The sequence below is a fragment of the Rhodamnia argentea genome, chromosome 5 (assembly GCF_020921035.1).
Source record: "Rhodamnia argentea isolate NSW1041297 chromosome 5, ASM2092103v1, whole genome shotgun sequence".
NCBI classification, from domain to species: domain Eukaryota; kingdom Viridiplantae; phylum Streptophyta; class Magnoliopsida; order Myrtales; family Myrtaceae; genus Rhodamnia; species Rhodamnia argentea.
The window spans coordinates 26465310-26488716 of NC_063154.1; the positions used below are offsets into that span (position 1 = coordinate 26465310).

The following is a 23407-nucleotide window of genomic DNA, read 5'->3' on the forward strand; positions in this document are numbered from 1 at the left end:
AACGTGTGAGCCGAGCCCTTCTTCTTCTTCTTTATAGACTCCAGGAAGGGTTGGACAATACTTTTTTTCTACGCTAGAAATTATTTCTTATCAAAATTTTAACATTAATCTCAGATTATATATTGGTTTTGCCATGAGAAAGAAAGAACTAAAATGTAATCCGTTCTTCGTTCAAACTTTATGTGTTGTTGCTCCATCCTCCAAATTGACTTACCCACTTGTGAAAACTCAGCAGTAACCAAAGTTTGATCCATCTTTGTGTTAAAGCTGGTCAGGTCAAGCTTTGGTTCTCTTCTTGCAGTAACGGAAGAACTCGTCATCTAAGAGTCCCAGAAAATTCCTTTTGTGCTTTAAGAGAAGATGCACTGATATTCTCCTTATATCATGATGCTCACTGGGGAGAAGATAGAAGCTTCTGGAGTTAACTGGTTAACTGGTTAAATGGTGACGTATGACAATTTTCAATTGAAAGTCCCGTAAAAATTTACAATTATAGAAAATGCGTGTGTGCTCACTCTTTTCCACATGATTCCAATAGTAAAAATCTCCAATTGAGTTTCTTAATTATGTAAAAAGCAAAGCGAGTGGAGTTCGGGATAGATTCTCAATTCTTCGACCCTACTCAATCACAATTGCCGAGGGAGACATTCTTTTATGTAGTAGTATTGCGATTATTGATAGTGAAGATTTTGAGTTATACCTTACTTCGGCAAACGGACATTCTATGAAAAGTCATATTTAGTCTAAACGGATGCCTTAAAGGAACAATGAAAATTGGGCCTTGGGAACAAAAGAAACGCACCAAACATATCTTGGCCCATCATCATAATATCCCGATGACCCATTGCTTAAGAAGTGCAAATCAGGTAACAGATTGGCTTGCGAAATTGCGCCGCTCCATTAGGGCTCCGATTTTTTGGCTTTCTTCCTGCCCCAACTCCGTTGGGACCTTCTTTGCACTGACACCCCTTCTTGGGCCTTGATGTATGAACCTTTAATTTCGGGAATAGAAGCAATCTTTGTATCACCAAAAAAAAAAAAGGCAGAGGTCTTTTCCCTGAAAATGATGGTCTATTATTTACCTTGTATTTACGTCACTCAAAATGTGAGTTGCAATAGCTTCAACTAAGGCAGGGACAATAAGTGCCACTAGCCACTCAACCTAGGGGCTGAGGAGCAAAGTTGGATTAAATTACGTCTTCGTTTATTAGCTCAAGTTTTCAAGCAATTGATAGTGGTATTATCAATGACATTGTATTTTACCAATTCACTCATAATTTCTACTCACCTAACACTATGGTATGTGACATTCTACATATTCATTGTTCGAAGTGTACTCATTATTTTTGTGTTCATCATCATAAAAAAAAAGGCAATAATGTGAGGCATATTGATAATTACATAGGTTCAAATAAAAGCCAATCCTTATAAAGTTGCACCTGAAAGATCAACTAGATGATTGGTCCAATGATTCAAGACTTGATTGCAAGTCAAACGTTGCAGATTTGACCATGAGAAGAAGAAGGAGAAGGATGAGGGAGGCATGTAGGTAGGAAGAGGAGAATGGTGGGGGTAGATTGATAAATGGAGAGGGAGGGAGCAGATGGCACGCCCCATTTCACCTTAAAATGGATTTTTCTAAACCCAACCCGACCCGACCCGACCCGACCCAACACAACTTGACCGCTAACCCTTAAAGGCCAAATCAGATTTGACTACAAGTTGATTTCTAGAGTAGAAGTATTGCTATACACACCCTATCGTTCTATTACCTACACATAACACTTGGGAGCTGAGCCCCCCTTCTTTTCCTTTTCCTCTTTTTTTTAACTCTTGGGAAGGTTTGGTGAGTAATTTTATTTATATTGGAAACTATTACTTATCTAAATTTTAACCTTAGTGTTATATCATTTTTTTTTCCTTGTGAAAACAGAATTTAGATGTAATTCATGCTAGATTATGAGGCTGAAAAATTAGCTCTATTAACTTTTATATTCAAATGATGATGTGAGATTACTTAAAATCTATGATAAGTGCATTATAAGTCCTAAAACTTGTTAAAAAGGAAAGAAAGTGCAATTGAGTCCTATAACTCATAAAAAAATGCAATCAAATCCTAAAACTTTTCAAATATGTACACTTGAGTCATTCCATTAACTCCATCTCATTAGACTAACAAAGTTTTGGTTTCCAAAATTTTCTTTCTCTTACGTGGCATTATCTAATATGAAGTACAAGATTAAAAGGCGTTGTTTTGGATAAATCATAATTTTTTTAACCAAAACATTAGTTGAGTTAGATTAAAAATTTAAGAAAGGAACTCGTGATGACGTTGTTTCAAAGTTAGCCTTATGTAGCTAGGCCCATTGCAGACTTATTGCTTTGCGAGATGCTTTTACAAGGAGAATAATACAAACTTTTGATGAGAAAAGCAATTCAGCCAAAACTGGTGGTGGGCATTGTAAGCGATTAACGCAAACTTTATGCGGAAATTCGATCATAGACGGATTTTTCGATATTCGTGATTTTCACAATAAGGATGAAGACGTACCTTTGTCCATAACGATTCCTCAAGAACGATTGATACGGAAGACGAAAATGATGAATAATACAATTTCTCTCCCTTAACCCTCTGTACTTTACATTAACTATCTGATGGAGTATAGAAAACACAAACTAACGTCTGTTTGTTAAACGTCAATTTTCGATAGGTTGGAGAGAAGACCAAATTCAATTTAAATAAAGCTATCAATAGGCACATCTTCAACAAACACCATCCATCAAAGCATGTGAAGAGTTCTGTCTGTTCATTTATGCCTTTAATAACCAACACAATTAATTATAACATGAAATAATTATTAAACCGTCATTAATAAATCATATCAGCCACATTTTTTTTTTTTACATTCTCCCACTTGGCCAATATGAATTTCCTTTCATGATTTAATAATATCGTAAAGTGCATAATAAGATCATGTTATAAAATTTCTTTAATTGGCTATCGCATAATAACCACAATAAAGTAAAAAAAGACTAATGCGAGTCATAGTGGTTGTGTATCATTAATCGACACAGTCCCTTCTATGTACTACAACTATAGCTCTCCACTTATCATGATTCATAAATAAAAAATATGTCAATGGTCCAATTATAATATATTTGTTAGAAACTATCCTATCAAACATTCATTTACTTCCATCATGTATACTAAGTAGAAAACAGGATAAATCAAAACACACATAAATGAGCTCGGAGCGTCAAATACATAAAATAAATAAAGTCATAATACAATATCACTAGTGACGTCCAATAATGCTCATCCTTTCAACATGTTCATTAAATAATTTGGGCGGCAATCCTTTTGTTAATGGATCCGCAATAATAATATTGGTGCTAATATTCTCAATTGACACTATTTGTTTCTGAACTTCTTCTTTGATGGACAAATATTTGATTTCCATATACTTAGCACCCTTAGAATACTTGTCATTCTTAAAGAAAAAAACTGCTGCAGAATTATCATAGTAAATTTTCAACGACTTGTCAATATTAGCGACAATCACAAGCTCTAAAATAAAGTTTCGTAGCCATAATCCATGAATAGTGGCCTCAAAGCATGCCATGAACTCAGCCTCATAGTGGATGCAGCAATAATCGACCGATTTGCACTTTTCCATGAAATTGCACCTCCAACCAAAATGAACAAATAATCAATCGTTGATTTTCTTGTATCAGCACATCCGGCTAAATCTAAATCTAAATCTAAATATCCAATCACTACAAGATGATAGGATCTTTTGTAAGTGAGCATATAATCCTTCGTTCCTTGCAAGTATCTGAGAATTTTCTTTACAACTTTTCAATAATCCAATCATGGATTACTTTGATACCTGCCCAGCATTCTGACGGCAAAGCTGATGTCCGGTCTGGTGCAAAAATGAGCATATATTAAACTCCCAACAACAGATACATAAGGAATACTTTTTATTTGCTTTCATTCCAATTCACTTTTCGGACATTGCATAAGGCTAAATTTGTCCCATTTCTGAATTGGAACTATTCCTACTGAACATATATTCATATTGAATCTTTCTAGAATTTTATTAATATAGGCTTTTTGAGACTATCCTAACAATTCTTGTGATCTATCACGGAATATTTTTATTCCTATCACATACGTTGCCTCACCCATATCTTTCATTTAAAAATTCTTAGAGAACAATTTCTTGGTTTCATATAATAAATCAAGATCATTAGCAGCAAGCAAAATGTCATCAACTTATAGAACTAGAAAGATAAACTTGCTCCCACTAACATTCATATATATACACCGATCAACGGTGTTTTCCTTAAACCCAAAAGAAGTTATAGTATCATTGAACTTAAAATACCATTGTCGGGAAGCTTGTTTAAGTCAATATATTGACTTCTTTAATTTACATACCATGTGTTCTTTTTCTTTAATTGAAAAGCCTTCAAGTGGTTAGTCCATATAAACTTCTTCCTCTAGATTTCCACTAAGAAAGGCAGATTTCACATCCATTTAGTGTAACTCTAAATCATAATAAGTCACCAAAGCCAAAATGGTTCTAAGTGATTCTTTCTTAGAGACTGGTGAAAAAGTCTCCTTATAATCAATGCCTTCTTTCTGAGTAAAACCTTTAACAACAAGTCTGGCCTTCTACCGTTCAATATCACTTTTAGTCATGCTTGGTCTTAAAGACCCATTTACACCCGACCTTTTCACATACTTTAGGCAATTCAACAATATCCCAAACTTGATTCTGATTTATAGATTTTAACTCTTCTTTCATAGCATCAAACCACTTTGTAGAATCACTACATTCCATGACCTGTGAAAATGACCCGAATCATTACCAATTCCTAAGTCAATTTCTGACTCTTATAGATAAACCATATAGTCATCAAAAATAGCTAACTTTTTATTTTTTTGAGATCTTCTTAATGCTATTTATGGTGGTTCAACTACAGTGAGCTCATTATTGACATGTTCTTTATGGAGTGTTTGATTATTTATTTATTGTTCTTGATTATTGTTTGGTTGAACAATAATATCATGAATAACAATTTGAGAAGTTTTAGGTAAAAGAACCTCCAACCTAACTTATTGAATGCAAGCATCACGCATTCTTTCACTCCCACTATGTCTTCATTTTCAATAAACCTAGCGTTTCCATATTCAACAATTCTTTACTATGATTAGGACAGTAAAATCTATACCCCTTGGATTTTTCTGCATAACTAATGAAATAACCACTGGTCGTTCTAAAATCCAATTTCTTTTCATGTGGATTGTAAATACGTGCTTCTGCTAGACACCCCCAAACATGTAGGTGTTATAAACTAGGTTTCCTACCCGTACATAGTTCAAAAGGAGTCTTTGGAACTACCTTATTAGGAACCCTGTTTAATAAGTACATAAAAGTCTTTAATGCATTCATCCACATAGATAAGGGTAAAGATGAATAACTCATCGTACTCCTAACCATTTTCATTAAAGCACGATTATGCCTTTCTGCTAGACCAATTTGTTGTGGTGTACCTGGCATTGTATATTGAGCACAAATACCATGCCTTTCGAGGAATTTAGTAAATGGACCTGGACATTGTCCCGATTCATTATACTTTTCATAATATTCACCACCTCTATCCGACCTTACTATTTTCACATTTTTATCTAATTTTCTTTCAACTTCTTTAATATACACGTCAAGTACATTCACGGATTGTGATTTATCATACAATAGATAAACATAACTATAACGTGAAAAATCATCAATAAAATAATAAAATAACTTTCTCCACCAAAAGATGGAATATCAAAAGGACCACATATATCGGTGTGTATAATTCCAAGAAGCTTTGTGCTTCTTGTGATGTCTTTCTTAGTGTGTTTTGTTTGTTTACCTTTAATACAATCAATATACACTCCAAAGTCAATAAAATCCAAATTTGGAAGAATTTCATTCTTCACAAATCTTTACATCCTTTATTTGGATATGTGACCCAAACGTTCATGCCACAAGTAAGCAGAATTCTCATCAACTAAACTGCATTTAGTGCCAACAATACGATACAAGGTCATTTTGATATCAACAAACGCATTATCAAGTTTAAACTTGTAGAGACCATCATATAAGGTCCCAATTCCAATAAGATTCTTATTCTTAAACAAATTGAAAGATCCAGAATCAAACTTAAAAGAAAAAAATCGCTGCATCAAATTTTGGCAAAGAAACTAAATTACGGGAGAATGTATGTACATAAAGGGTTCGAAACAAATCCAAATAGTGCCCAATATCTAATTCTAAACAAAAAATGCCAATGCCTTCAACTAAAGCTTTTTTTCTATTTCATGTGTACACATAGTTTTCATTTGGCTTTAGGGCTTGGACCGTAAGGAATCCCTACATCATATTGGAAACATGAGTGGTAGCACCCAAATCAATTCACCAAGTATTATGAGGAACTTCGGTAAAGTTTGATTCAAAACATACTAAAGTACAAGGCTTACCTTTCTTTTCGAACCAAGCTTTACGATTCGGACAATCTTTCTTCAAGTGTCCAATTTTATTACAAAAGTGACACTTAATAAGATTGTGTTCTTTCTTGTGGATTTGAGAAGCCTTAGAAGAATCATTCGGGATGTATAATCCTTTATTCTTGCTTTTTATACCTTTCGTACCTTTCCACTTGGAATTCTTTTCGGGCTCTTGATGACTTAAGAGATGAACTGAATGAGCCTTTTGATTCTTTATCCGTATTTCCTCTTGAACATGCATACTGGCCAATTCATTTACATTCCACTTATCTTTTATAGTGTTATAATTCATCTAAAATAGCCCATATTGCTCATGAGGCAAGGAATTAAGAATGAGTTGCACTAAAAAGTACTCATCCACATTTATGCCCAAAGTCCTTAACTTTACTGTTAAGTTCGTCATCTCAAGTACATGCTCATGCATGGTACGTGAACCATCATATTTCAAGGTTGTCAAAGTGTTCATCATTGTACCAGCAAGTGACTTGTCAGCAGTTTGAGAATGTCCTTCCACAAATTTCATAATTACTTAGCATTGTTAGTTTTGGGAAGAGAAGTCTTTAAGTTGTCTGTTGTTGTCATTCGCATGAACCTCAGGCTTAATCCGTTCGATCTTTCCCAAATTTGATGAAAAGACTTCTCATCATCGCTACTCTCATCAGTAATAGCAGCCAATTTCTCAACTTGAAGTGCTAAATCAAGATCTATGACACCTAAGTGAAATTGGACTTGTTCACTTCAATCGGAGAAATTTATTTCATTAAATAATGGAACAAACAAATCGTACGAATCAAGAGAAACAGGTACAAATACTGCAAGTATACAAGAAAATACTCATACATTAACGCTTTGAGAATATCACAATCAGATTCAAATTAAACATTACATGTATATCATAGTTCTCCTTTGAGAGATCCTATGATACGTCAACATACTAACCATAATGATGCTAATAATTTTTATTTAGCAATTACGAATATATCTCATTAAAATTTATTTGCTATCTTTGGATATACAAATAAATCTAATAAGACATTTGAATCACCAACTATTACATTCATGAATTGTACGAAATTAATTAACCTTTGGGTTAATCCCTAAATTGTTATAATAAATGCACTTCAATAAATCCACTATACCAATAAATATATTTTAATATATCAATTTCAATCATAGCATCAAATAATCATGAATAATTGAATAAAATAATATGAATTTAAAAAAAAAAAACTCAAAAAACTTAAGGGTCGGCCACTTTAGTAACTAACAAATCACTTAATTCTCAGTTTTATTAAATTCACACGCCCAAGGGCAAAATTGTAAATTCAGCATTTAAGGCAAAAATAGTAAACTTACGTGTCAAGGGCAATATAGTGATTTTCATCGCAAAAGGACAAAATATGGACAAAACTGTAATTTTGCGCAAAAGACAAAACATGGGCGAAACTGTAATTCTCATAAGAGGATAAAACAGTGGCAAAACTGTAATTTTCAGAAAAGGACAAAATAAGGAAAAAGACAAAACAAGGCAAAAGAAAACGGCAAATTAGTGTCAAAATCACGCCTGCAATTCATCTGCTTCCGCGCGCCTTCTTCTCGCCCCTGTTCGCCCCTTCGCAGAGCTACGCCACGGTGTCCGTCGTCCGTATCTCCTCTGAAAATCCACTTTATACCAAATTAAAATATGAGTTTCGAAAATCTCGTCGACGTGACCACACAAGTCCTTGAATCGGCGAAAACAACCAAGAAATTGACTAGAATTAAGCAAAAACCTTTGGACGTAAAAACCCTAACCACTGAAAATTTCTTCAACTTAATTCGCGTTCGGCAATCACCATAATACCGAACAAACTTAGGGCTTTTGTTGCCCATTGTGATGCGACTCTATTGGACGAATTTTGGATGGCGGGTAGCCGGAATACGGCTGGAATCGACATTTTTCTTTTCATGACCCGAAATTGCCCGATATTGCAAAACGTTCAAAAACTCCAAAAATTCATCCATAAGTTAAAAAAAAAAAAACATTAACGTGAATTCATCATGCCCCACAATTTTGTCAAAGCCACAAAAATTCATCAAGCCTTGATCCATAAGTACAGAAACTTCATATAGGCATATTATCGAAAAATCATGAGATCGTAAACAAAGCTCTCATACCAACCGTAAGCGATTAACGTAAACTTTATGTGGAAATTCATTCATAGACGGATCTTTCGATCTTCATGATTTTCACAATAAGGATGAAGACGTACCTTTGTCCTTAATGATTCCTCAAGAATGATTGATGCAGAAAACAAAGACGATGAATAACCCGATTTCTCTCCCTTAACTCTCTATGCTTTACGTTAACTATCCGGTGGAGGATAGTAACACAAATTAACGTCTGTTTGTCAAACGTCGTTTTTCGATGGGTTGGAGAGAGGACCAGATTCAATTTAAATAAAGCTATCAATAAACACCCCTTCAACAGACACCATCCATCAAAGCATGTGAAGAGTTGTGTCTATTCATTTATGCCTTTAATAACCAACACAATTAATTATAATATGAAATAATTATTAAACCATCATTAATAAATCATATCGGACACATTTTTTTTTTACAGGCACAGTACGAAGCATAATTGCACCAAAGTGGGACTCTATTATCTCAGCATCTCCTACTTAGGACAACTTTAGGGACCACACCCATCTTCTGGCAGATGCGGCCTTTTACAAGACAGTAAGCGCAAGCAGCTTGCATGCAAGGGCAAAAAAAGGTACGAAATGGAGCCAAAATTCGTGGAGTCCATGCTAAAAAATACAGATGAGGTCAGAGTTATGAAGCTTTTGATGAAAGATAAGCATAATGTTGACAACGGTCACGGGATTTCTCAATAATTTTGATTTTTAGTCAATTTTAGGTTGACAGACCAAAAGAGAAGCCTCGGCACTCTTAAAGAATAGTATAGATATGTTAGATGATTCGGTTGCAATTTGCGCAAATCATCGACCCGGTGGTTGAACGGGTTGAATCGATTGATTTGAGAACCGGAAGTTAGATTGATTTTTTTTTTTTTTACTGGTCCACATTTAAAAACACCACTATGAATATCGATCATCGGATCATATGAATCTCAAATGGAGCCCACACAATCTAGCAAGCCCAAACGAACCGGTTCGAATCGTCCCGGGCAGAGAAACTTGTTGGTCAGACATTTGCGCGAATGGCAAGGAGTAGACGCAAATTAGAGTGAATCGCAAATAATCCAAAGTCGATTTGAGCATGTTTTATTTATGCCATAACCAAGGCTTTTACTAAGCACATACATTTTGTGCCATAGCCAAGGCTTTTACTAAGCACATACATCCATCGACCAGGCATGGACTCAAGCTAGGTAGCGTACTTAGCCTTGTAGTCGTTCCAGAGCTGGTCAACGCTCTTGCCTAGGAGCTCAACAAAGTAGGCATTGCTATAACCAGTCCTCATCTTCTTGTTCAGTTCGGCGACGAACCCGTTCCTGAGGCTCTCGCAGTAGTCAAGAAAACGCGCCGTGACGTCGTAACCCTGGTCCCACCTATTGCCCTGGCCTGGCGCCGCCCAGTGGGACGGCACGTACCCCGACCGGAGCCTCACGAAATCCGCGATCCCCTGAACGAGCCCGCTGGGGGCCTGCCCGGCCCCATCCCACTGCCACACACACCCCATCGCGTAGTACATGATCCCTGTGAACCGTGCCTTGGCGACCCCCGAGAAGTCCCTGAGGTGCGTGGCGCTTATGTGGATATCGCCGTTGCTGATGTGGGCTACGGCGTTCATGTTCTCCACGAACAGGCTCACTCTTGTGATGCTCTTGCGATCGTCGTGGGCCTCCTGACGGAAGAGCCTCCAAACGAAATCCATGGATTCCATCATGGTCTGCAAGCTGTACGGGAACCCGATGTGATTATCGAAATGGATGCCGCCGGGAGTGCCGCTGGCTACGTTCTTCAAGGTGTACTCCATCGCAGAGGATTGCAAGGAAGCCATAGGATCACGAGCGTAGCAAGGATGAACTTAGACACCTGGTAGTTGTTTTGGGGATGGAGAATGGTGTTGAACTAATTGGGCTATTTATAGAGGACAATGAAGTGTTTGATAAATATAAAATTTATTTTCGAATTTGAGCACGTTTGTCACGGTTTCTGAATTTGGATGATGATGGCCTTGATTTAGGGTGGTCCCCCTGAAATAGAAGAATAAAAACCAATCGGCTGAGCGCGATTCATTGTGGGCACCAGAAAAGGAGAAAGAAGATGAAGATTTCTGCAGAACTATTCATAAATGGTAAAAAGAAGAAGAAGCCACCTCCATCAGTTGCTCCTTTTTCACTTTGTGTCAGATTTGTTGCAACGTTTGGGGACTTTAGTGCTACGCATGGATTGCATTAAACTTAGTTTTTGACCTTTTTTTTTCTTGTTCATTGGATGTTGTCTTCGGAAGGGATTCATTGTTTATGTATCCATCAGAAGCCACAGAAACAAATGATGAGCTTCGGTTGTACCGCGAAGTATTTTGCATTCCAATAAAAAGAACTATTTCCTCCTATCTTTATTTTGTCCCATTGGTCTAAATTTCCAAAAGTCACATTATTATTTTGGTTCCAACATTTGATATGAAAGCTAGAAATATCATCTACTAGTTCTGTTCAATTGCAACTTCCAAAGTTGAAGGGAAAGAATTTCAAGAATCGGTTCGTCCGGATGAAGATTCTTTTTAAATCGCAAGATTTGTGGAATCTAGTTGAAAATGGCTACAACGAAGTGGTCGATGCTGAAGCATTCGAGGCTTTAAGAAAGAAGGAGAAAGAATCTTTAGCGGAGTCACGGAAGAAGGATGAGAAAGCATTATATGCAATCTTTCAAGCTATGAAGGAAACGATATTTGAAAAAATATCAAGTGCGGAGACCGTAAAAGTAACGTGGGATATTTTACAAAAATCCTACAAAGGCGACGATTGTGTCATGCAGGTATGGCTACAAACGCTTCGAGGTGATTTCGACTCTTTACTCATGAATGACTCTGAATCAATATGGGTATATTTCGATCGTGTGCAAACCATCGTTAGCCAATTGAGAGTTAATAGTGAAGAACTCCACAATGTACGTGTTGTAGAAAAAATCTTGAGGTCTTTGACTAAAAGATTTGACTAGGTCGTCGCCGCGATCGAGGAAGGGCAAGATGTATCAACCTTGACGCTGGAGCAGTTGATGGGTTTATTGTATTTGCATGAGCAAAAAATGAATCAAAAGTCTGTTGGTTCAGTTCCTGAGCAAGCATTGCAAAGTCAAGTCGCTCCATCAAGTCAAGAAAGCTATCAAGGCGGTCGACGTTGCGGAGGAGCCCGAGGTAGAAGTGGAAATTCAAATTTCACTGAAAAATTTAAAACACGTGACAAATCAAAAGTCAAGTGTTTTAAGTGCAACAAATTCGGACATTACAAATCACAAGTCAAGTGTCATCTTTGCTGAAATATCCGTTCGCCTCACCACCGACCGACACCGAAGTGCCCGAGAGCACGGGTATGAAGTCGTGCTCCAATCTTCAGTAACAAGTATTGGGATTTTCTCAAATGTGAGAGGGAAGTTGAAGATCTATATATGATGATTGCCGGTCCGCCTTCATTTTAGTTTGCAAAAATGGCGGTCTCTTTAGTCTCCAACTTCTGTTTCCGATTTTCCTCGGCGTCCATCTGGTGGGCGAGGATAGTATACTCAAGACAAGGAGATACAGAACATTTCATGACAATTTTGGTTGTGACATTGATAATGGCAAAAGGACTTTTTTTTAGTGTCAAAATTTATGTACGAAGAGATCACTTTGTCGACAAAATTTTCAACCGAATCACTTTATTGTCAAGTCGGAGACAAAATGATCACTTTGATGCCTCCGATGAGAATTTCCGATCAAAATTGCCACGTGTCATTAATAATTATTTTTTTTAATGAAAGATGACATTTAAAAATAATAAAAAGTCCACATGGACTGCCACATGGACTTCTACACTTTAAAATAAATTCAAATTCAAATTCAAATTTAAAAATTAGGTAAAAATAAATTATTTTAAAATAAAACTTCTATTTAAAATAAAATTAAAAATAAGCTTCAAATTTAACAAAAAAACTTAAAATTAAAAAAAAAAATCTATTTTACTAGGTGGCTAGGGCTTGCACACCCCTCACGGCCTGGTTCTACGGGTAAATTTCCTTTTCTAGCTTTTTTTTGTAATTTTAAGTTAATTTTTCAATTTATTTTGAATAAATATTTCCATTTTTTTCTTTTGTATTTATTATTTTTAATTTTTATTATTGATATTTTTTCAATTTTTACCTTTTTTATTGCTGACTCGACCTTGCCAAAGCCACATCGACTTCACTTATTAATAAAAATAATGCCACGTCAGAATTCCGATGAACCAAATTGGACTTGACAGTAAAACAACCCTTTTTTCAAAAGATTGGTACTTAATTGATCCGAATGAAACTTTTGGAGTCAAAATGATCTCCGTACACAACTTGTAGCAACAAAAGTGTCATTTTCCCCATTCACATCATAAATCTCTTTAGATAAAGTAAATCCTCCACACCTTCAGCATCATCAATCCTTCCCTCCACATCTTAATTCTGGTTTTTGCGCAATATCATTTAAACTTTTAAGACATTTTCAGTTCGTGACGAAGTGATTGTAGAGAACTCTAGGTACGATAATAAGTCAATAGCCAAACAACTTATTACCCAATTTTTATCCAACCTTCTATGGTCACTTGAGGAGTGGATCCCCTATTGTACCTTGTCGAGCCCAAATTCAATGTCGGAAATTTATGCACAAGTGTCATACCACACAAACAATTTAAAAAAAATTCAATAGTAGTCATTCATATAAGATGAAAATTTGTGTTGGAATTACAAGAAATCTGCGTTCAATGACAGAAAAAAAAAATTACAATGAAAATTTTTTCAGCGGTTCCTTTTTAATTCCTATTTTACTAGGCATCATAAACTTTCAAGTTGGCTCGAAGATATCCTCCAAACAACGGAAAACATTTTTCTATTCATTTTCATGTTCCAGCCAAACACCAAAAAAATATAGTCATTTTTTAGGAAAATTATTTTGTGGAAAATATTTTCCAAAAATATTATGTCTTCCGCAAAACAAACGAAGCCTTACTGGGATTTCTAGTATCAATGAAGAATTCTTCCATGGTGTCATCAATGTCATCTTCGTCATTTTACAAACTCTATTTATCAAAATATCTTATAGAAATATATATATATATATATATATATATATCAAATAATTTTTTGGCACTCATCAAATCATCGTCCTTCGCTCTGGCCCATCAAACTATAATAAGAATGAAGAAGGAGAGACGGGCGGCAGATGATATGCATAGAGATGTTTTATACAGGAGCAAATGGTTCTTTTAAATTTTTTTTTTTTTTTTGTTGATCAATATCTTTCAACTTTTTATCCTATATTATTATTATTTTTTTCAGTGTAGAACTTTTTATATCATGGATACACCTTTTCATCTAAATTTTTTACTATATCCGTAATCAACGGAAAAATAGCTTCTATTGCAGCACTACGATTTGTATACGTGTATGCTGACTATTCGATTATGTCAAGCTACTTCAATTTGGCGTAGATGTGTAAGCATATTTTACAATATGAGTAAAACTATTTTTGCCTTGGTGTGATCGACCTAATTAAGACGGTTGCTTTTTTAAGAAAATTTGCTGATGATAGTCGTAGAACAATCAGCACAAACTCGGGACTAAATATATTATTGGGTATGGTCGTGATGCTTTTTAGGTTTTTTCAGCAGTTCCTCTTTAATTTCTATTTTACTAGGCATCATAAACTTGAATAAAAAGATATTCTTTACTTGAATAATACTAGCGTTCTCGTATATAAAGTCGTAATGCCATCTAGCATCCGTAGTGTATATATGTATGTAAGTATATGTGTAATCCCGTCACCATACATATACTTACATACATATACACCTATATTAACTGATCTCATTAATGAGGTGTAATCAGTCAATGAAATTGAATTTTTCCAAGAAATATTCAAGTGAGGTTCTGAGAAATAAATAATGATTTTATAAAGGAAAAAAAAAAGGCATCTTCTATGAACCTTCAACTTCTTCCAATTCAATTGTATAAGCATTTTTCCTTTTTTTGTCATAGTTATATGTAATTCAAAACCTATGCATTGTCACAAGATTAATAGATAGATGCGTCTTTGATATCAATGGAGTGTCTACAACTCTTTGAGCACCCAACTAATCTCCATCCGGTGCAATGGTCCCTCCATCCCACACACCGGATAATTACAACTTAGTTTTCTTGGAATAAAACTGATCTAATTTGAAGTGAAATCTCTGGATCTTTAAAGCCACGTTTCAATCTACACAAGTCTTTGACCCACAAAAAAGAAATGGAAGAAGATAATAATAAACAGGGGACCACCAGACTCAGTGGGGATTCTTTATTTTTCTTCCTTAGCCAATATAAATGAGGAATACGGAAAAAATCTCTTTCGTTCAAACTCGAGACACAATTTTAACGAGAACAAAGCCGGAATGAACCCTCTGCGTACGAGGCCATCTGGCAGCTGTGGGCTCAATGACATTACAAGGGAAGGACAAGTCCCCACTGAATTAGCTGAACGTGGTAGGCCAAAAAAAAAAGAGGATAAAGAACGCGAAACATCATTCAAGGACGGGCATGGACCACATTTGCTTACGGTCCCTAATAATTCTTTGGCTAGTACCGAAGGTGGACTCCCACGGTACAGTCGATGCCGATGGCGCGAGCACGTCGCCATCCACCATGGAAAGAATAAAAAAAACGTGACTCGCGATATATAAAGTCGAACTCCCCGTCTGCAGCGTGAGGTTGGCATAAAGGACAGCTTTTAATAATTGCCGAGTGGACCACCGAAAGCCAGAAGGCGAAACTCAACTCCACCCTGTTTAACTCTGAACATCACTTTGTTCTGCCTTCCTCCTCGTCCTCTGCGCTGTATAGCTTAAACCTAATTGATCCTTCAAGCACGTGTGCATTTTTGCCAACATGCTGTGAACAATACCAATTATGAGCTATTCATTCATGATGTCATTTCTTTCCTCGGAGTGTTCACTGGCTACTGCTGTTCAAAATGATCCTTAACATATATGTTTCTACTTTTCATTTAAATATTTGACTAATAATTCATTCTCGTTACCGAGTATTTCATTCTTTTGTCCTTTATTATGTTCTACAATTATTTTTCGGAAATGCAATAACTTGTCTCAGAGAAATACTTACCCCAGGCACTTGAATTAGTGAAAATTTTCTATTAGACTTTATCCAAGAATTGCCAGAAAAGTTATATATTTCATTGTGACGACCTAATGTGGACTTCATCGCTGGCATGACAGGATATATGGCGCATGAGATGGATGAAACGTTGATAGATCGACGAGTTTAAGGCACAAATCGTTCCAGTCCTCATGTCTCTTTGCCTGTTTATTTCTGTTGAAGTCTTGATGACGCCAACCTCATTCCATTGACGATCTCTCCATTTATTATTGCTTCTTTCCAAGGCGTATGAGATATCCTTTATAATTAGTTAGGGGGAATAATTAAGCAGTTTGATAATGAACATTTATGGTTAAAGACAATGAGAGGACAAAAGGATTGGACATTTAACTTCTATTTGTAATGCGTTACGGTCTCACCCCCTCCCTCTTATATTCTTCTTGTCTCCATCACTATGTTATGTCTCTTTGCTCGTGGATGTTCATTCTCAAATTGCATTTTCATCCTTGCCTAAAATGATAATACACGGAAGGATCGAGAATTACGTCTTGCAAAGATACAAGAATAGGTGGATAAATGGTCAAAATGATGGGGATCGCCATTACGGGCATTTTGATTTGAATAAATTGTATTAAAGTGATATGTCGTGCGAATGAATATGGCTTGAAATGAGATGTATTTTTGGCAGCAATTTCATAGGGAGGTTAAAAATATCGAAGAAGTTCAATCAAAGGAATAGATGAGATAATAATCTAAACAACACTTAAGACAATTGAAGAAACTTAATTATAATGAATGTAGTAGATGAAGTGATGATTATGATATTAGCCGAATGTTTTATTGCAACAGGATAGGATGGATCACAAGTTGTCTCCATTCTTCATGTGTTTAGTACTAGTGATTTTCATGTATCGTTCATCAAGTAGTGGTTTCATCAATATGACATGAAAATAAGTTCTCGAGACTATTATTTGGTGATTAATTTAGGATATAGGTGTTGGGATAATAATGCAGAAACGCTAACGGATCTTGCAAGTAAGTCAATACGAAATTATCAGAGAAACAAATGAAGAACAATAAAAGACACTAGATATTTACGTAGTTTGGTCCGAATATCGATACCTACATTCACAGGAAGAGCTAGCAATATAATCCACTATAATTGGAGAATCAGAGTTATAATCATTCATGCACTCGAGTATTTCCAGCACATAGATTACACTCAAAGTAAATTCACAACTAATATCTCATAATCTTTCATGAAAAATTCACTCGGAAGAACTCACTGGAAAAAATTCGATATTGATCTTGTTTGCTGTACGTAAGCTTTAACTAAGAACGAAGTTCACGGACCCTTTTTCACCTCCGTGCGGCGGCTTCTGCGGTGCATTTGACTTTTTCACACTGAAGATGTCATTTCTATGTTGACCGGCCAATCACATGGCAAAAGAAGAAACCTCACTGTACGGGATAAAAGAGAATTCTTTCGTGGGCAATAAGAAATCTTGGATATTATCTCCAAGAAACAAACCTTCACGTGGATATATTTCCGACTATCAAGAAAATAATTTTGCTTCAAACTAAGAAAGTTAATCTAGAATTTATTTTCTTTATAATAGATTCGATCTAACAAATTGATCTATATCCTTCAATAAGATCGGGTTTCGTAAACGGTTCAAACTCGAGATATTAATTTAGCAATAGGAATAACATCAAATGATAACAAGTAATATCTTTTTAGAAAGAAGTTAATTAACTTTTATCTTGGACCAATTTAGATAATATTCCACACCCAACAAACAAATGTTCTATATAGGAAGCGAATATATATATCCACCATCCGTACATAGCAATTCCACATAACATCCAATACTTTTTTTGAATATCCGCTATATTTTATATGTCATGCATTCATTTAACATTGTTGAAACCTAAATTTTGGCTTCTCATTTGATTATTCATCACATGGAGATTAGCAATCAATCCAGAGTCCTAAATAAAAATGTCAAAATGACATTAGGCATAATGCATTTCATAACATTGCATTTAGGTAACGATAACATCTAGGACCAAACTTATCCGCTTTAAAATTGATCTAAATAACAATAATGATGATGACAATAGGAGGGAGATTTAACAGGGCTTGACTTTGAAAATGAAGCCATTCCCGTTCGAAATTCTGCAGCGATTGAGGGATTCCTCTATTTTCGGAAGATCAACGTAAGTTGAGTGAAAATATGCTATTATCTTGGGATATCTTCACTGATAACAACTTCCATCTCTAGACAGATTAAGAGAGGGCAAAAGGAGGCGTTCTAAAAGGGCAGGAGATACTGAGAAAATCGTAAAAGAGAGGCTAAACAAACAGTCAGAGAGAGAGAGAGAGATGGTCAGAAGGCCTCATCTATCGACGCCATTGTTGCTCCTTTGGCTCGTGCGATCATCATCTCGCCCACATGTCCACCTTGGCCCGACGCCCCGACGTTGCTGTTCGGGCTGATCTCCTGCAACTCAGGCCACAACTCACATCAGCGTTCGAATCTCTGCTGCCTTGGCCCGACAAGTAATTAACTGTTGAGCTTATGCTAAGACCACCCTTTAGACATCCTGCCGATTCTTCATGTTTAACCCCAAGTCACATTAATTCACTCCAATTGAGTGAATAGAACATCAATCCAATGTCCTTTAGTCATAGCATTGCTGACGAGGCCCAGTGATTTGAATGCGCTTTGCAGGTTTTCCGGTGAAGTCCTCACCACGCCAACAGTATCAAGTCATCTATAGCCTTGATTCGTTGTCCTTTAGTCACTGTACTTGATCAGACAACCATCATCCATCGTCGGCCTCCTTCTGGTCCGTCGGGGCCTCCATTGGCCCTCTTTGCAAAGCGGAGACGCTACAATCTCGGTCACCCTTCATGTAAGGATTTCATATCTAGATAAGACAAAGTTCACTTGCTTTTATAGTTTATTTTAATTACATGTTTGTAGTTAATAGAACCTAAAATTGTTCGTGATTTGATTACTTCCTTTGCATCAACCAAGGCATCATTGGCTTCTAGACCTTGAAAACACTAGGGCTCGGCCTCATATGTCTCGCATGACTTTTTATGATTTATTTGAGTAAGTTGAGGTTCAATTTATTTTTAAATAACATTTTATCAATGAAATGATGAATTGTAAGTATAATGTGTGTTTCGATATATCACAATACTATCAGTTTCATAATTATAGATTTAGAGCATGTTTATCTAGAATGCATATATATATATATATGATAATGCATAACTTTCATAACAAAAACCAAATAAAGATTGGCATTAGGGTTCCATAAAGATTGCATTTAGACATAGCCATAATTAGTCTAACATCATGTGTGATATGTCTCATACTAATATTCTTAGTTACTAATCATATTGCATTGCATAATGCAATTGTTAGACATATAGCTAGGTCATTCGATTCATAAGGATTTATGTTTATCATTTTCACAAAATAAAAAAAATAAAATATAGCATTTATTATGGTTGTAGCAGAGGACTAATTCGTTGTTAGTTTTATTTGTGCTAATTAATCTAGGACATTTTAAAAATGTCTCGTCCTACATACAGAAGAATATGCATGCTCATTTAATTCACAGATTTTAAGGTCATTTGATTTTTATTAATTAATAAAGAAAAAGAACAAAAAAAATATACTTGGGAGTTTCATGTACATCGCATTAGTCAGAAATATTAATAAATTGAATATCACTTGTTACTTAGTAGGTCCATGACATTTAGAGTTAATTTTAATTGAAACCTCACCTAGATAACATTTAGAATTAATTCCATAGTATATCATTTAGAACTCATTATGCATATCGCAGATTGCATGTCATTTAGTGAGTCTCATACCTTAGAGTTTATACTGAATAATCACGTCACATGGATCAAACTAATGATCCTATTCCATGCCATTGCATTTAGGTTAGTTCATATAGCATAGCATACACGTCATTAGAACCCTAGTATTAGATTAGGTGCATATATCCATAGCATTTTAATTGAATCATTTTCATAAGCAAAGAAAAACTCTAAAAACAAAAACTCATTACATTACATTCTCATTCATGAAACAAAATGCATGCACGGTTCATATCATTGTTCCCCAAGTTCAGATTGCAGAGAAACTTATTGGATGAGTAGAGATTCATTATTGTTTGCATATGTGCTCCACTTTCCTATTGTTTTAAACAATTTATTTATTGCTTTGATCAGTGAGTGTTGAATAATATTTTCGTACTATACGATTACTCTTCACATGTTAGTGGCATAAGATTAAAATCAGTAAATATTGCACGCAAATCATTTTCGAAATAAAGGAGAAAAGGTATCGAATGGGCGTTAATTTTAGGTTAAATAATGGCGTTCAATCGTTTGTGACCAGCTTGTGATTGGTTCACCAATGTCCTCGGTTTCGTTGGAATTAAGGCAATCGAATTGTCGATTGCTATTCGTATTTATCTCCTGCATCATGACCCGGTGGTTTTTATCTTCGCCATCATCGTTGTTGTGAACTTGAGTCTCAGAAGCACCCTCAAGGAAATCTTAACAATATCATCATCTCTTTCCCAATAGATCCTATTATCACGGGCAGAATCCACTTATATCGACACTTGAATCCTGAATTCAGTTACATTTGATTTCTCTTGCCTTTATTTCTTTGGAACTTGGATTTTGCGCTAACGTAAATACACCATTTCTCACGATGTACGGGAACCTCACCATCAATAAGCGCAGTTCATGAAGAGTATTCAATAGATTCCCAATTTCAATTGAAATTAGTGAGTCCACATATTAGGAAGTTGAATATGGGAAAGTTATTAGAAACATCAAAGTGAACCTCGGTACAAGCCCCGGAATAGCATCATCTCATTGCCGGTCATTTCGAAGGTACTCTTCGATAGGACCTCCATGTTATGTCTATTTGAGTTGCTAGGAGATTCTTTAGGGGTGTTGTGCTTCAATTTGGTTCAATTTGAACTCCATGTCAACCCGGACATAATTTAAACCGGACCAGTAACTAAACTAAAACTGAATTGATAACTTTTACTTGTCTCAAACATTCATACTAAATAAGTAGGGATTTTGAGGTGTATCTTGACATTTACCAATTGGAGGAAACACTTTCACATATAGAAGTACCTTTGCAAATTCTAAAACATGGATGAGATGGAAAACCAAGATTTTTATTCTATTATTGTAACACAATAAAGCTGGAGATATGCTCAACTGCTGGCCAACATGTCGATGTCAAGGGTGCTTGGTTCATTTCTTTTGGGGCTTGTCCTTTACAAGTCAACAAATAAGAGGGAATTATAAGTGATTATCATTTAATGGGATTCATTCTTCATATTCATACTTTTCGATAAAAGAGGTGGCACCTCAGTCGGCTTTGGTAGATTCGATCCTTATACCTAAAGAACAAATGACATCCGTATGAATAATGGAAGTGATGGGAGTAGGCAGCAAAACCATGATAGCGGTAGAGCACAATCTTCGGGATTTCTCTACCAAGTGGGTCCATTCTAAACACTTCCCCGCAATCCATTTAACTAAATGGACACATGAACTTTATGTAACAAAGCCGACCGAGGTGCCACCTCGTTCATCATAAAGTATGAATATGAAGAATGAGTTCCATTAAATGATAATCACCTATCATCTCGCTTTGCCGTGCACTTTCTAAAATGACAAGTAATTCCCATCTTATTTGTTGACCGGTAAACGACAAGCCTTCATTTGATAGAGAAGAAAGGTTTGGAAAATTGAGCTATATATTGTATTGAGCACAAACGAATAATAAATAAGTACAATGAAGCTTATTCTCTGAGGAAACAATCCTACGGAATAAACAATAATAATTCTAGAATATATACAGAATCAATAAAATATTCTAGAATATATACATAATCAATAAAATATTCGAACACTCGCCCTCAAACTCAAGGTAGTTTAAATAGTGAGAGTTTGGAAATTAGATACTGAAAACGCGGCGCTTTAAGAGCCTTCGTAAAACAATCAGCTAAGCGGTCCGTAGTCCCAATAAAAGGAAGAGAGATGGTTCAATTCTACAGCTGATGATGAGTAAGATGGCAATCGATCTCAATATGCTTGGTGTGCTCGTTAAAAACAGGATTCGCCCCAATATTGATTGCACTCTTGTTGTCATAATACAAAGGAGTGGGATCCTGGAGCGAAATGCGCATGTCAACAAGCAAATGGCGAAGCCAAACAATCTCAACAATAGTGTCAGCCATAGCATGATGCTCGGACTAAGTAGAAGATCGCAAGGCAATCTGCTATTTCTTGGCGTGCCAATAAATGAGAGAGTCACCAACGAAAATGCGGAATCCCATGACGGACCAACGATCGATTACATTAGAAGCCTAGTTACCATAGGAATAAGCACACAACTTGAGATGAGAAGAGGATGGTAAAAACAAAGACAGCGTCAAAGTACCTCGAAGGTAGTGCAAAATCCACGGAACAACATCATAATGGGTAGACCGAGATGCAGCAACAAAGCGATTGACAACATGAACCACATAAGCTGTAAAAATCGGCTTTTGATCCTCCTACTCCGATACCAACTTTTCAAGGGCCATCCTTAACCCCTTACTAATTACATTCTAGTTTAATATTATATTACATAATATAAATGCGCATGCAGAAGACTGAAATAAAAATAACACAAGTGCAAGTAAAACACAAGGCAGGCACGATGCCTTAGGCTACGGCCTCGCTTGGGGTTTCTAAACTATAGCATCCAATGTAAACCAAGTGGTTGGTCGAGTGGTTCAAGATTTGATTTACAAGTCAAAGGTTGCATAACTTAAAAAAAAATTCAATAATAATAACAATCGACAAGTTTGTCTCCATATCTATGATTGGAAAGGTTCGCACTAAGCATTTGACTCGTGGAATATCATTTGTTCTCTCTTTTTTAATTTTTTTGGTTGAAGATGTAAGCATTGCAGAGCAAATATAATATAGCAGCTTAGGGGCATCTCTTGACATCACAAATAGAGCTAATAATTCAAAAAGATAGAGGTAGAAAGTCTCTACATAGTAGCCAATACTACATTTGTCCGGGAAGATTTGATTTTTTTGGCAAAGTCAAACTCTACCTCTAACATTTTTACACACCTTGGCCAAAATAATATGAATGTCGGTTGACTTGTTTTGAAACCGTATCTGGTTGTGGCCCATCTAAGGGAATTTCATTTGCTTCTTTTGTTATTTCAAAAAATCTAAATGTTCTTTTCTTTTATCTTTTGGCTTTTGGGGTTAGCTTAGATTATAATTCAAATGCTAAGAAAGAAAATTTGCACGACGAAACTTGAAACATGGTGGTGCGTTATTCCTGTAGTGTTTTGAGAATAAGATAATAATTACGACCCAAAACAAAAGCATTGTGATGATCAAGCAAGAAATATTAGACCAAGGCATTGGCCTATGAGGTAGGGAAAATGT

The 23407-nt window shown here is 35.8% G+C and overlaps 1 protein-coding gene across 1 annotated transcript; it reads right to left on the reverse strand.

Annotated features, from left to right (window-relative positions):
* Nucleotides 1–9890: 9890 nt before the first annotated feature.
* Nucleotides 9891–10561, reverse strand: LOC125315160. Its single transcript, XM_048279364.1, has one exon. The coding sequence runs from the start codon at nt 10544–10546 to the stop codon at nt 9935–9937; it is 612 nt and encodes a 203-aa protein (XP_048135321.1). The 5' UTR covers nt 10547–10561; the 3' UTR covers nt 9891–9934.
* Between the last annotated feature and the right edge of the window lie 12846 nt (nt 10562–23407).